The sequence below is a fragment of the Eutrigla gurnardus genome (assembly GCF_963514095.1).
Source record: "Eutrigla gurnardus genome assembly, chromosome: 12".
In the NCBI taxonomy this organism is placed as follows: Eukaryota; Metazoa; Chordata; class Actinopteri; order Perciformes; family Triglidae; genus Eutrigla; species Eutrigla gurnardus.
In genome coordinates this window covers 8,422,246-8,438,593 of record NC_139926.1, presented here as the reverse complement: position 1 = coordinate 8,438,593, position 16,348 = coordinate 8,422,246, and the positions used below count along the sequence as shown (strand labels likewise).

Below are 16,348 nucleotides of genomic sequence, written 5' to 3'. Positions count from 1 at the left end.
AAAATATCCTAATAAAGTAAAAAGCAATAGTATAATATACCATTAAAATATCATACTATAGTTTGTTGTAGAAATATCATAGCTTAGTATACCATACTAAAGTTGTACTATAGTAATCATAATATAGTATGCCATTCAAAAATGGCATGTGTGTTAATTATCATGAAAGGTCATACATATTATGTCATGAGAAAATGAGTTCAGATCGCAATAAGAATGTCAGTATGTTTATAATGTCATGAAGATGTCATAAAGGGTCATGAAAATATTATGAAAAGTCATAGTATGTCAGCAATAGTATTGCATTCAATAAAAAGTCATAAAAATATCATAGTACAAAATATCATAAAGATATAGTATAATATATCATAAAGATATCATAGTGTAGTATATCATAAACATATAGTATAATATAAACTAAAAATATAATAGTGTAGTACCGGTATATTATAAACATATATCATAGAAATATCATTGAGTAGTATATTATAGTATAGTACATCATACAAATATCATGTAGTATGTCATAGAAATATTAAAGTGTGTCATAGAAATGTCATAGTATAGTATATCATTAAAATGTCTTAATTTAGTATGCCATAAAAATATAATAAAAAAAGTCAAAGTTAGGTTGTCTCTAATCTCTCCCTTTTGGTCTCCAGCAGAGTGAGATCCCTCTCTGGAGGTGCTGAAGGCTCCTGATTTGAGAGTGATCCTGAGAGTGAACCAGAACCCTAAAGAAGTGAACCAGAGAAGCAAAACAATGATCTATAAGCTCCTGTAAAGCTCCATAGAACTGAGGGAAACAGCAGAGTCACTGTTGGTTCATCCCTACCTTTTCAGAATAAACACTACAGTAATAAATGAACACAAAGATATCCATAATAGAAACCACAGCGGTGTCAGATCAGAAGTTGGTTTCATACCTGCAACAGTGATTTGTAATGAAATGAAGTCGTCCTGTCGGCTGTGTTCAGGAGATGCTTACTGGAGGGCAACGACGTTGTCGTGGGATTTGCTAGAATTGGTTCACTAGTTACCGTAACATTCACTGTGGTTTGACCTCATCAAAAAAAAATAAAAAATAGTGAACGTAACGTGTTAACCCGTTTAAGATGGATTTCCTGTCTGCTGCATTGTGATCCAGATGAACGTTTAGAGCCTCCATGCTGTTACAGGCCTTTGTTGTCTATTGGCAAAGGGAGAAGATTCAATTGGCTTCAAAAAAAAAAATCATTTCAAAATAAGGTCAAATTAGTGGTCCCCAGAGACTTCCCAGAAGCCATCACCCAGACGGATGCTCAGCTCACATCAGCCGAGCGCACACTGACTGCAGCTAGCATCTCTGGGAACCACAGACCTCTGGGTGGTCTCGCCGTGTCTAACCAAGCAGACCTGACTCCCATCCAACTTCTGACGGACCCGCTGTTTAACACTGGGAGGCTGATATGTGTTTAACTACAGCGACACCCCGCAGGCTCTTTAGGCGCTTTATGACACTGCCCGTGTGTGTGTGTGTGTGTGTGCGAGAGAGAGAGAGAGAAAGAGAGAGAGAGAGAGAGAGAGTGTGTTTGGGGCTGCTACCCCTTTGCTCCATCACAAATCCTGTCTGCTAATGACTACCAGCTCTATAGGACCCGAGGCAGGAGGGTTAAAGCCCACCAATTGAGCGAATAATGAGTTGAATTAGGAGATTTAGGGATGAGGTGGAAGGAGAAGGGAACGTGTGGTGCTGAATCAAAACCAGAGGTGCTTACCACAAAGCTGCAGTGCAGAGTGGCTGTGTGTCGGGGTGTGGATGGGGAGGAGTGCCAGAGCAGTCTGATAATCACTTTGCCGATTCAAATCACTTCGTTCACCTTGAAGATTTGTTGTCGATTTTTTTTTTTAAGCTGAGCGGTTTGACAAGTGAACACCTCACTGTCTTTTCTGTGGCATCCACTGCCTTTTAATATGTTTTTAACAGGGATGTGACATACTGTGACCTAGGGGTGGAGAGTAACTACATTTACTCAAGTAGGCTACTGTACCCTTGCTACTTTATCCTCCTGCTACATTTCAGCGGGAAATCCTTCACTTTTGACTCCACTGTAAATATTTGATGATTTAATTCAATCAAATAATACACATCATTTGTAAAGGGACCATTCAGAAAAACCAGTACTTTGACCTTTGCAACCGTAAGTTAATTTTGATGCTCATACTTTTGTACCTTTTCTACAATTAAAAAAAAAATGCTATTTAGAACAGAGGACTTTTATTTGTGACACTGCTGACAACGATGGATGATGACTCAGCGTATTCAGTTCACTTTGAAAATACGTAGATTAAGATTTGTTCCTGCACATACCGAACACCTCCATTCCAATATTGCTGTGATGTCTCTCTCACCGACCCGTTTATAGATGCTAAATACCTTTTAGTAACCAGCGTGAGACGGAGCGCAGCAGCGATGGACCATACACTTTTGCTCGATCAAATGTCATCACAGTGAGGAAATAACCTCTTAATTAGAACATTCAGTTCTACTCGCTGGCAAAAGATTATGGTTTATGGCTGGAGAGAGAAGCATTTCCATTCTTATGAAGTTGTTGTCCCTTTAAAAGTGACGTTTTTTTTTCAAACTGATTTGTTTGGACCATCAGAAGGAAAATGTGCGTCTCAGTGTTTATCAGTTTTGAGGAGGCCAAGCGACATTTTGATTTTTTTTTTTAATTTCCTGGAACATCCATAGAGGTCTCCTTAATTTCCAGTCCAGTTTGCTTGCAGAGGGATTGGCAGGTTTGAATAGTTACCATTCAGAGTGAGTAGTTGGCTACTTATTAGCTTTATCGTGCATAATATTCTCCTTTACTGAGTTTGAGAACTCTGCAGACCGACAGATGCGAGTTGGCCAGGCGATCCCTCGTCAATTTTTATATTTTAAATCTTCTGTCAACATCCAAAGCAACCCTACTTCGATAATAGTGCTTTTAAAATGTATTCTTTCACTATATAAACACAGGAGGCTGCATTGTCATCGACAATTTCCAGTAAATTCCACCAACACTGCCTCTTGGGTAGTATTTTTTTTTCCATCCCTGGTTTTCTTTGATTGCATACATGTACAAATGAAGCAATATTTGGTTCCTGTGGCCACGTAGTTGACTCCCCTTCTCCCTCGAGCAAAGCTCTATTCAAGTTTATACACAATGCACAACATTGTTCAAAAGACAAGGCGCTCTGAAATAGTCTGGAAGCCTTTGAACACCATGAAACGAGTCATTCCAAGGTTGGACTTCTAAACACAAACTCCCAGAGAAGACGGATTCGTGCAGAAGAGAAGATGTAGATGACAGGTTTTGACAGATATTTTATTTGACTTATTTACTCAAGTCCATTTTAGTGATGCCGCATTGGTTCTGATTGGCAGGCTTCTAATCCATGATTCAGTTGTATCTGGAGCCAATGATACTGTTCATGAAGTGGTCTGATGAGTTAGTGTGGGGGTTGTTGAAGCTACCAATGAGACTAAATGTTTGAGTAGTGCAGTTAAGGGCTTATTTGATACCAAAACAACAAAGTTTTTCAGACTCACTGATAAGATCGTAGTTTGTTCAACAGCTGGAAATTCATCACATCGGCAAAAGCAGGAAAAGTAAACTACCAGGAATGTATGCTTGCAGGTATTTGATTGGCCAATGGGTCGCCTGGATGATGTTGCAGAGCGTTGCAGCAAAATTTGAACCAGGTTTAACTGATTTACCAGATGACCCTGTGTTGTTTTGTGTCCCCTGTGTTGAGACACGTACAAATACAATATGTAACACTTTAGTTAGGCACTCCTTAGTTCTGTTAGTCAGACTAGTTATTTTAAATTCATACTACACTGTCCTGCTGCTGAAAACAGCAAATCACAGCAAACACAGCAAATCTGCAGCTAGAAATAGTCGGCAGTTGAGTAACCTTCACACAGTGCACAGCTGTTACGTGTATATATATATATATATATATATATATATATATATATATATATATATATATATATATATAGTGTGTGTGTGTGTGTGTGTGTATATAGTGTGTGTATATATATGACTTGAAAATGTACTTGTAAGAATTTGGCTTGAGGCTGAAAGCCACAGTTAGCAAATTTGGAAAGTCATAAGAGACTCAGACATTATTGGTTTTGGCTTTTTCATGGGATTTGTTGACAATAACAAAAATATAGAATGTTGCCAGCCTTATTCTTAGTGCAACAAATGAAATTTGACAGCTATCTTTAGCCTTTATACACAATTGCAATCATGCTGGTTCCCTCAACAAAAACCATAATGGGATTTCTCCAATGGATTTTAGATTATAACAGAAAATAAGCTCAGCGGCAGATGAGAGTTTATGATACTTTCACGTTTTGTTCAGCAAGATAATCTTCAGAAATGAACACCACTTCATTTGAAGTGTTTTCAGGTTTTCAGTTATTATTATTTGAAATGCTGAAGAAATTTTAATTTTAATGAAGTGTTATAATGTGATTGAAATAAAAAGAAAACAGACAGATTTTTGAATTCACAAATTTTAATTCACTTCAATGCTGGATGAACTAAGATTTCATTGGAACTGCATTTGAGTCTAACCCTGATTCCTGTCATACAGAAAAGCACAATATCATCATACAGAGTGATTGGAGTCGACGTCATCATTAAAAGGCAGGTAATCTGTTTGAGTGTAGCAGCCGATCGGGATAGTCAAACAACATGGAAACTATCCATTATCAGATATTTTCTGAACATATGGTATACTTGTACACAACTGACACCAAGCAACAAAACAACAGATTGAATTCTTTTTAAATACTCTTGTGATTGAATTTGCCTGCCACAATGAAATGAACTGATTTCACCGAGTTGTCCAAAGGAATCCTCCGAACTGGCTCAAACACTTAAAGTCGCTGAGCGAAAAATAAATGTATATCAATAACAATTTACCCCTGTCGGGTATTTACAGACATCAAAAGTGAAGTACAGAGTCAAACCGGCCATTTCTTTAATGGCTCAAAAAAGTAGATTGTCATTAACTGTGGTAAAACAGCACAGTTTCGCTTTTTTAACTATTTCTCTCATTTGCTATTTTTGGGAAACAGAACTATAAAAAAAATGGCATAATACAACATGACAGCTTTTTTTTATTATTTTTTTTTTTACCCAATAACACTCAGTAACTGCTTCTTTTTGATTTTCTTTCACTTTCTGCTCCTTTTCTTTCTCTTCTTTTAGGGCAGAGCACTCTTAATGTCTCTTGTTTCCCGAACCACCGCCCAGTCCTGAAAACCAATAGTTTAAACCCATGGAAATAAAACTAAAAATAGCACGCAATGACAGCAATTCTAACCATAATAACAACAATAATAACAATAATGATAATAATAATCATGGATAAAGATAGCAATAAATAGGGTTGGTGAAGTTTAAGTGCGGGTAGGTGTGGTGAAACACAAGACTGTGGGCACCAATTAGAGAGAGGAAAAGGGGGGAGAGAGTGAGATGGAGAGAGGAGAGGAAGAGTGGAAGGGGTGGACTACCGCACATAAAGTGACTGATTGTTTGGTTGCTGAATCTCTGCTCTGTCCTTCCTTTCTTGACATTTTTTCTCCGCCACAGATACGCGGGGTGTTGCCAGGAAGGGTTCAGAGTCGTGGGTGCACAGGCCTCGAGTATCCCTCCACGCCACATCCTCTTGATGTCGGTCCACTGCCCTTTTTAAAACCTTGCGCTGTTTTGCGAACCTTGAGAGGAGAGACAGAGGGAGGGAGGCAAGAGTACATCGCATCCACGGAACATCAGTGTCTTTGTGAACAGTAAGTGCTAGATTGGACTGGTAGTGACGGGGGCCGGTTGTGGTGGTGATGGTCATTTCCTGTTTTCCACCCGGTGAAAACGAAGCTCGTTGATGAACGTCCGTCCACGTTTTCAGGCAGCATTAGCAACATCAGTGTGTGTCCTGAGCATTTATACGATTGTAGAGGTCTTGAAAGGCCCCTGGGATCCGGTCTCTAAATGTCACTCAGCAGGGCAAGTTCAACCCGGCATGTAGGGAGTATGTCTTATGTCACTGTGCTCTGACTTTAGCGAGGAGGAGCAGGAGCCATTTCTGGCCCACAGCCAGAAATCTGGCCTCCCTGGAGTGTTTTTTCTGGCGATTGGTTGTCGACGAGTGGAGCTTTTGTCTTGTGTTTATAGGTCGGAGGCTTGAGCAGCAATAGATTACCTGTTAATGACAGCCTGCGAGTTAATTATTTAAATGTTTTTTTTTTGAGGGGGGGTGGATAAACTTTCACAGTTGCACAACCGCTGCCGTGTCACAGCACTTTATTTTTGCTGAGGTAATTTCACTCCACACATCAGGCGTTCACACATGTCTGTGTGTCATAAAGAGTCTGTCTGACTGATGGTTTCCTGACGTTCACCTCCCACACAGTTCAATACAGTCCCTCACTTCATTGTCATAGACCTTTATCTTGTTTTCTGTCCCTCTCTCTCTCTCCGTTTCCTCTCCTCTCTGTGTGTCAGTCTCTACCTCTGGTAGTCAGCCTGCTCTCTGGGACTGGATGAGGAGCTTGCGGGGCCCAGAGGGCCACCAGGCCGGCAGTGCCCCTTGTCCTTGCCTTCCTCCTGAGCATTGTTGGTCACTGAGGACAACTGGCTTGAGTTGGAGCTGGAGGAGCCCGGAGGCTGGTTCAGCCCCCCGGTGCTCCCACCATTCCCCTCTGTGGACTGGTAGATCTCCTCAGTTCCGTCCTCGCTAGACTCTGGGTCCTCTGAACCCGAAAGCAGCTCCTCTTCTCTGTACTCGCTGACGTCCACACCGCCGCTGGCGGCAGCACCCTCGCCCAACTCCTTGAGGCGGCCGTGGTGCTTGACGTGGTAGCGCTGGTTCTGGAAGAACTTGATGATGGTGTGTTTGGGCAGGTCAAGCTGGGCTGATAAGGTGTGGATGGCCTCCTGGTCTGGGTACAGGCCAACATCCTGGATGAAGCTCTGCAGGATACCCAAGGCCTCCAGGGAAATCTAGAGTAGACAGAAAATGAATGGGAATAAAAACAAGCAGACCCATATGACAAAATGCATGACAATCCTTTTTATGGGTCCTGATGATGGTCGTGAACAGAGAGTAGGATAATATAGTGTACCTTAGTGCGTGATCGTGGCTTCTTGTTGCTCCCAGCACTGCCAACTGTGCCAAGTGGGCAAGCGCCTGCAGCCCCTGCTCCCACATTCTGTAGCCCCTCCTCGTTCAGCGGGGCAGATGACTGCTCCTCCCGCATCGGAGACAAGCGGTGCTCCTTCTTTGAGGTCAGGGGTGGCCTGTGGTGTGCCTGACGAGAAAGACAAAAGAGCTGATTGATTAATGGGGTACAGTGACCCCTGATCAAGACTGCAGCCAGAATTCAAGAGTAACATGATAAAATGAATGACAACCATTTAATATATGTACATCATTTTACTTGAGTCCTGTGTATTTTCAACAACTGGAAGATTTGTGTGACATCATATTCTTAAAATATCATATTCTGAGTGTAATCTATAGCTGACAGTAACCTGGTATGATGCAACACATCTTATAAAACCACCAGTAAACTGTCCCCCCTCCAGCACACAGTAGCCAGGCCTGCACACATTGAGAACAAGTGTTTCACAGCTCACAGAGTGTTATGGTCTATTAACCAGCTCCAAGGCTGGCATTCAGACTGCCTTGTGTCCAGCATACCTTTGACCTAATGTGTGTGAGAGTAGCTCCAGTAAAACGCCAACCACCTGTCTCAGGAAGTCTCTCATTTACAAACTTATGACACCCAATAATCACTATTTAACTAGCGCACTCAACACCTCAACTGCCTTTTGGTTTAGTACTTAGATAATATCTGTAAGAACTGCTGTGGTTTTTGTTTGGTCGTGGAAAGGAGGAACAATCTAAAAAGGAAAAGTTGCCTGAATAAATTATACCATTCACGTATTAAATTAACACTGTTGCAAGAGTGTAGGTGTTTTTCTTTGTTCACCCTTTCATTGAAAAATGATTTTGCACATAAGACAGGAAAATGGAATCATCTACAAGGTTGTGAAAATACTAAATATAATAAATTAAATTAATTAACCATAAATGTATAAAAAGGTAGTGGCAGAAAGGTTCTTACAGAAGTTCCAGATAAGTGATTCAGAGAAAGTAAAATGTTTTGTTGGAAGCAGCGACGGAACAAATAGTTAACATAGAGCCATTCATTATTTTCTCGAAATAAGTAATAACATGTCAACAACCTGGTAGCTAGTAAAGGTTTATCCTTTTTAAAGGCAAATCAGTAATTTTCTCAATGAGTTTGTTTAGCTATGGGACTGCAGTCTCTTGATAACACAGTGATGTACATTTGAGTATCATCTTCATAGTTACAAGTAACTCATTTGTGCTACTGGGAACATGTTTGTGTTTGAACAGAAAAAGCTCTAGAATCGATCCTTGAGGAACTCCACTAATCATTTTTGTTTGTTTAGAGATGAAGTTACATCAACAAGACTTTCTAGTAAGAATGGAAACGGTATATTATTATTATTATTATTATTATTATTATTATTATTATTATTATTATTATAATAATAATAATATAATACTAATCTACATTCAATACCAGTATATTACCAATATTTTATACATATAATATATTATATTTATTCTGTCCTTAAATTGTTTATTGCAATTGTGTAGATCACTGTTGCTCATTTGTAATTTTAGCCCATTACCGTACACCAAATCACACATTCAAATAGTCTTATTCATTCCCCAAATTAAATCAAATCTCGGGGTAAAAAAGGTTTACTTTTAGCATGGCTGGTAAAGGAGTTGATAAAAGGACACATTTACACAGGAAAAGAATGAACTTCAGACGATTGGGTCTGGATTTTTAGCGACTTCCATTTTTCAGTAATTCCGGTTATGACAGTTTGGCACGAGTAACTCAAAGTTTAGCAGGTTTTCAGCAAGATTTATTTCTTTAAAAAGCACACATGAGAAAGGTTAAAGACTGATTATAAATGGAGACAATGAGGGGGGTAAATGTGTTGCTGTCGCCATCAGACTGGGGCTCCTCTGGCTGTCAGGATCAATATGAAGGCTGTTTGACAGCAATGAAGGAGGGCAGGATGAAGTGCTGGGAGGGAAAGTGGGACTTTGGTTGTTTGTCAGAAGGTAGTGGCTGTTGTGAGAGCGTTGCGGTCGTGTCCCGCCCGCTTGCTTTAAGAGCAGGGAGGGGCCTCCCCACTGGAATGCCCAGCTATAAATCTGTGGCGCATTAAAATTAAAGGACCCACATAAAGATAATAGTCATTCGCATTTCTCTCCCTCCTCTTCAATAATAACAGGGTATTACTTAAATAATATTGAGGGCAGGCCAGACCATGGAATTGCTGTGATTTCATTCGCAGGGGCTTTATTTTCAGGAGGGGGGAATGACCAATTTACAGGAATTCAGTAAGCTTTTTTTTTTTTTTCTCTCTCCCTCCCCCAATCTTCTGTTTTGTTCATGCAAAGTGACGGTTTTAAATATTGAGAAAAGAATGCTAGAAAACCAACAACAGAGTGTGAGACACAGAAGAAGAAAAAAGAAAAGATATGTACCCTGCCCTAATGAGGACCACACAGCCACAAGCATCCCCCCCATACAAACTTACTGAGACACTTAATAACTAAATTGAGGGTAAATCATGGAGGGGGATTGCGAAACCTACCGTCTCCCCACCTCCACCCACAGACCGTCGTCATTTCTGGGCTTATTTGTTCTGACAGCAAGGACTCTTGGATCGGTCGCCACACACACATGCATGCAACAATGGGGAGTCTGGTCTCCCTCATGCACTAATGATGATGTTAGAGAGCAGAGCCAAACACACGGCTGGTTGACTCCTTCAGAGTTCATCTCTCCTCGTCTCCCTCCTCCTTCAAATGGTCATCCTCTCTCCTCTGTGCTCACACGGGTCTCTCATACCTTTCAGTGTTTCTCCCTTTAGTGTCTTTTCCTTCTCTTCTTCTATGGTTTCTCCTTCCTCTGCCTCCCTCTCCCCTCAGTTCTAATGCATCAGGACACTAATGAAGTGGGCCTCTGCCAAGCCAACATGACTCCACATCCAAATCAGCCCTGATCTGGTGGATGCCAGGAGCCCCCCTCCTCCCCATGTCCTCCACCTCCCCACAACTCCTTCTCAGTACTGTCCCTCCCGTTTTAGCTCCCAACTTGTTACACCTTCAGTCCCAGCCGCTGGACGCTCCTTCCACCTCCTCTGTCGGCTTGCCTTGAGCTCAAATTTTCTAAATTAATCTGAATGGGTGGAAATCTGATTTATATTTTAGGCGGGACTTGGATCCATAAATGTGTAAAAAAAACAAGTGGACTCTGCTGCACAAATAGCAGTTCTTGCTTGTAATCAGTGTCGTCTTACAGTAGAACTTCGGAGAGCATAACATCCAGGTGAAAATCATTAAACTGATCTGCTGCTTTCGGTAAATATGATTGAATAACTGAAAAACAGTGAGCATTAGTCATATGTCACGGAGGGTAGACTTACACCCCAGGGACAATTAGAGAAATTAAACCAAGCCCTGCATGTCTGTGGCCAACAATTCCTCAAACTGAACGACAAAATAAAAAGGTAGCTCGTCACTGCCTTCTGAAATGATTCATATGATTCCATCTCGATGGTTTAGGTTTGGTGAGGTTTAGGGATTAAACTTGGTTGATGCTAAGAAAAGATGTTGATTTGGGTTTAACAACCACTCGGTGAAGGTTAGGGAAAGGTTGTGGTGTTCATAACATGCAAACAAAGGTTCACCGTTTCAAAGTCACACCCTAAGTCGGCCTACGTCTTTGTTAAGACGCCCTTTCCTCACCTTCCTGCTTTGCTCTGATGGAAAGATAATGTCGGTCTTTTATGGAAGGACCATTGCTGTCACTTTCCTGATGAGGGCTGTCTCCATCTTTTGTTTGACTGTGTAAAAATGAGTTACGTTTCATCGCCGAGTATGTCGTTTTATGCAGGTTTATTTTTACTTCACTACATTTATTTGACAGTTTTATTTATTTTGCTGTTAGACTTTAAGTAAAAACATATGCCGAGCTTACGAAATATCATTTATTGTACATGAAATGATCCAATATATGAAATGGCTCAAATGAGCTCCACCTCAACCAACTAAAATGGTAAAATGCTGCTTTAAAATGAAAGTATTAGTATAATGAGTACTTTTAATTATGAGCAGATAGTACTTTTTGTGGTGAAAGTAAGGTTTGGAATGTTATTTGTGGTGACGATTGAGATTATGCTCATTCGTTGTTTTCTGGAAGTGAAAAAGTTGTTGTGTTGACAAAAGTTTAACCTAATTATATTAGTAGTGTGCAGTGTGTTTGTCCATTTTCACCTTATTTACTGCTCCCATCTCTGACCTTTACACTCTCGGAGAGACTACATGTCACTTAAGAGCAACACAATACAGCCCTGCTCTCCCAAAACCACAAGCACTGGAGCCCCGCGGCCCGACCAGCTCTTCTCATGGCATGATTCAATATTCCTGAAAAACTTATTTTCCTTCACTATGTCTCCTCCCCCCCATCTCTCTCTCTCTCTCTCTCTCTCTCTCTCTCTCTCTCTCTCTCTCTCTCTCTCTCTCTCTCTCTCTCTCTCTCCTGGCAGCGTTGTGAGTGCACTGCAGTAAAATGAAAAAAAAAAAACTTTTCTTTAAAACGTAAATCAAGGCGCAGAACTATGAAAGAATTATAGAACATGAAATATTCATCTTCTCCTTAATGAGCTCTGGTCCTCCAGGGCCCCTAACTCTCTCTCTCGTTCTCTCTCTCTCTCTCCCTCTGTGTTGTGGTGGAGGGGCAGTGTATGACCACCAGAGACACCATTAACACAGAGATAAATATGTAATGAAGGAAAAATCACTTTTCTGTTAGTTTTGTGCATGACTTCACCTTTCCTGTTAATTGGGGTGTTTTTCTTATTTTCTCTCCCCGTGTCTGTCTGCACGTCGTTTCTCTCTCTCTCTTGTATTTGCATAAGTGTGTGTGTGGCTGCCATTCACGAGGACTGGCTCCAGGCTCAGGGAGTGGATGAGTCACTGCTCATTTCCTTAATTTGTCAAATAATGTTTCTTTGATGAAAAACTGCATACACGTATTGTTATTGAGGCTAAGAGCACAGCAGAGTGTGAGAGCGTGTAGATGCATGCACACGCTTGCGTTGTTGCGTTTTTTTATTTTCCATTTTTGCGTTCAAACTGTGTGTGGTAGTCATTCCATTTATCTGCAATTAAACAATTAACTTAATTGTGGTTTGCCAAAAAAGCCCAAACTCCATCCTGCAACAGTGAATAAGAGGCCACCGGGATGTACTGAGGAATGGAGGGAGAGACAGGGGGAGAGAGACAGACAGGAAGCTACTTCCTCTCAAACTGAATGACGATTATGAAATAATTGTTGCAGCGCTGACAATCTTTCCCCAAATATAAAATAAATTCTGATATATTTTGGCACAAAACAGCAGCAAATAACTGTCACACAGAGAGACAGGATGGACTTCGTGTTTTATGGCCTTCAATCCATTTTCCCATCAATAATTAATGATACTATTGAACCATTTGATGTTATGGTTGCTAATTTAATCTGGTTATGATCTGTTAGATCTTTGATTCCCCGTTAAAACCTGTCTGAGCCGGTTTGTAAGGTCATTGTGGCCCTACTGTACTGAAGACTACGAGGTTCAATTCTGTGGTGGTTTTCAGGGCTTTGCTCTGTTTTGGATCACATGTTTAATGAGATAACCTTCAAAGTCATAAGGCATTATTCTATTCTATATGTTTCTTATGGTCAACAAATCAAAACCAACAGTCTGTGGCATTCAATGATTCCTACTGAAAGCTTAAATGTTTCATTTAAAAAAGAAAAAAAAAAAGAACTTTCAGCAAATGTTACTCAAACTCAACGTTGTCCAAAGTGACATATGTTTTCCCGAAACAGTAACCACACTGTATGTACATTGGGAGCAATTTGGGGTTCAGTTCTTCAGGTTTTTGCTCATGAACCCGGAGATCAAACGGGGGAAAAAACACAATAAACGCCTATCAACACATGTTATAGCAGACGGCAGACGTTTTGACTTGTCATAGTAGAAAAGGCACAGGTGTTACTAATAACATAAACATTGGCTCCATTCTATTGATCCCAGTCAGCCTCCGCAGTGTGACAGTGAACCAGCATGCTTTACATCAGGACCCTGGACCTGAAGCAGCTAAAGGGAATTCAGCCCTCATTCATTTTTATTGTTTAAATGTGTGCTTTTCCTGCTGTGACATGTCAAAATGTCTTTCAATTCTTCTTATTGATTTATTTTTAATAAATATTTTTTTCCAAGGGGGTCAGGGGAAATCACATGATCTTGAAAAGGGACAAAGCGCATCTTGCTGCTAATGAAAACAGTTGTACGGTATCATATTAACTCTGTGAAAGTAATACCTGATGATTTCATCAGAGAGGCTGTTACAACATCAGGTGGAGTTGAGGGACTAATGAAAGATGCTATTGGGTTCCACTTTGGAGCTTGACTAATGTATGGGACCTCTCCTGTCTCTTGCTTTCGTCTGCCGCTCGTCTCTTTATGGAAGCGCAACACTAAATGACTCACACTTGATGATCTCCTTAAAAAAGTGAGATATGATTTGTTGCTTCTTTGGAAGCACCTTGGTTTGTGATGTAAGGAAAGCAAATGAAGTGAGACACAAAGAGAAGAAGAGGAGGAGGAGACGGAGGAGGAGGAGGAGGAGGAGGAAGGGCGCAGTGGTTGTTACATCTTGTTCTAGTCCACCACTCCTGGGGTCTCAGCCTCGGTGAGCGGTCATATACACAAACACATAAACAACCCCTAGACTTGCAGCAGAAATCAATTTAGCAAAAACAATAAAGAAATTATTTATAAGGGCAGACTCTGCCAAATTAGCTGTGGGACGCACTTAACTGCTGAAGCCGTATGAATAAGAGCTGCGGAGTGAGCACCAGGACCACGTCAGTCATGAAGAAATGTGATGCTGCGGAGGGTTACTGACACACGAACACACTCACGCACGCAGCACCTGCGGACTTAATCGACACGGAGATCTCCCGAGCCCCGCGACATGCGGAATCGGCTCACGCTACTGTACATACAGTCCAGTCCAAACGCAACACTAGTGTACGGATCAACAGCACAGCTATGCCTCAGCGCTGCATTCATTTTTCATGTATATTCTGTGGTCGGTTGCGCCAGTTTTGAAGCCCCTCTTATTGTCCACAACACAAAGGAGTGCTCACATTACCAACTATCACTGTGAGATGCTGTGTATGTGCATGTGTGGCAGATGGGACACATGTGTGGTCTGTGGTGGCAGGCTGGCTGGAGCCTGAGGTTTGGTGGGGGGCTTCATCTGGGACGGGGGCGGGGGGGTTGGTCTGAAGACAGCAACACACATATTTACATGCACACACACTTCATTCCCCATTAATAAATCACTAGTGTTTCACCACTGTGCATCTCCTTGTGTCTCTCGAGGTGGGTGGGGTGGGGTCGGCAACATGGTCGTTACGGGGGTATACTTTATATTTAGTCTTTGCTGAGAGTGTGAGAGGAGCAGAGGAATGTGTTAATGGTGCCACCACCACTTCCTCCCAGTCTTCCCATCAGCCTTTAATACAGAGCTCTGAATGGAAAGAGAGCAAAAGATTGCTTGGTGGTGGATTTGAAGGTGGGTGGAGCCACAAAACAACACCATCGGATTCGTGTTGAGATGCTAGTTGGGACGCGTTGGCCTGTTTTTGATTTATGACATATGGTTTATACTATATGTGGTATATAATAGCTGTGTATTGGGGGGCTGGGAGGGTCTGGCGGTTAGACATACTATCTCTGAACTGGAGGACCTGGGCTCTAGCTGAAGTGTGTTTGACAAGCAGTAAATTCAGTCTGTGTGGCTGACCCTGACCTTTGACCTTTTTACAGTCCGGTCGTTTTCTATTGTTGTTGCCCTGGACTACAGCACATTGGTTTAAAGGAATAGTTTTGGGGGATATCTGCTTATTTTAGATCAATATCACTCTCAAATCTTTAGCCTGCATACAGTTAGTTAGCTTAGCTTAGGATAACACCTCAAAACTGCTTTTCAAACCTCATTAGTTAACATGATATATCTCCCTGTTTAAGCCACGCACAAAGCTAAGTGTAACAATGACACATAGCATTGCTACAATTGATGAGGTGGGTACTGGACTATTTCTTGTCCGGGGGCAGTGGATTCTCAAAGTTCTTCAAATATAATACAGTCAATAAGGGGGTTTGAAATAACAAGCCCCTCTAATGGTCAAATTATTTGCTATTCTGCAGCGTTCTTTCATATCATATGATAACCATCAGATAGTTTGCCAGTTGTCATTAAAAGTCATGGTATATATTGTGTAAAAAAAGTCTATGGAGCTGAACCATAGTCTTCTCCTAAGTTGCCCAGGGTGAGCAGTGGTGGCTAGATGTCAGCAGCTCAGAGTTACTTGGTGTTCTTGGAGCCTCTGCGTTTCGTTCTGGAAAGGGCACCAACTGGGGAATCTATATCTGCTCGTAGACTTCAACGCTCATCCGGGCACCAATGGTGAAACCTGGAAGGAGGTGATTGGGAGGAAAGGCCTGCCTGATGCTGAAGTGCCTAGGGAGGCTGGGGACATGGAATCAGAGTGGGCCATGCTCAAAGCCTTAATTGTGTAAGCAGCTGCTTGTTGTGGTCAGAAGGTCAGTGCTTGTTGTGGCATCAAACTAAGAACCCTGGTGGACATCAGCAGTGAAGGTAGCAGTCAAGCTGAAAGCTCATTCTGAGCTTGGTTGGCCCATTGGTCTCAGGCAACATCAGAGGTACCAGTTGACCAGAAAGGCTGCAGTTGTGGTGGCTGCAAAGCACAAACCCAGGTGTGGGAAGAGTTTGGGGAAACTATGGAGAAGGACTTTTGGTTTGCCTCAAGGAAATTCCTGGCAAACCGTTGACTCAGAGGCGACTCAGAGAGGGAAAGCAGGGCTTGGCTAAGGTTTGGTTCAGCAGGGGAGGATAACTGCGGATCTGGACCCGTGGAAAGAGTGCTTTGAGGAACTCCTGAATCTGCCTAACACGTCCTCCGTGGAGACGGTGGAGTTTGAAGAATCAGGGGAAGACCCATCATTGGCAGAGGACACTGTAGCCCTTAGAGATACCGAATGTACCAGACCATTGTGGTGAAGAGGAAGCTGAGCCATAAGGCAAAGCTCTTAATGTACCGGTA

General features: G+C 41.8%; 1 protein-coding gene across 3 annotated transcripts in view; it reads right to left on the bottom strand.

The window, feature by feature from the left end:
* Window positions 1–4,539: 4,539 nt before the first annotated feature.
* The window catches only part of satb2 (SATB homeobox 2), a 44,361-nt gene continuing 32,552 nt past the window's right edge, over window positions 4,540–16,348 (bottom strand). For 2 of the 3 annotated variants that reach the window (XM_084023430.1, XM_084023432.1), the window contains exons 13-14: window positions 7,169–7,375; window positions 4,540–7,046 (exon numbers count right to left, since the gene is read on the bottom strand). In XM_084023430.1, coding sequence (XP_083879556.1) covers window positions 6,552–7,046; window positions 7,169–7,375 — 702 coding nt within the window. In that variant the 3' untranslated portion in view covers window positions 4,540–6,551. The remainder of the gene's footprint in view (window positions 7,047–7,168; window positions 7,376–16,348) is intronic. The other variant, XM_084023431.1, reaches the window with a different exon arrangement.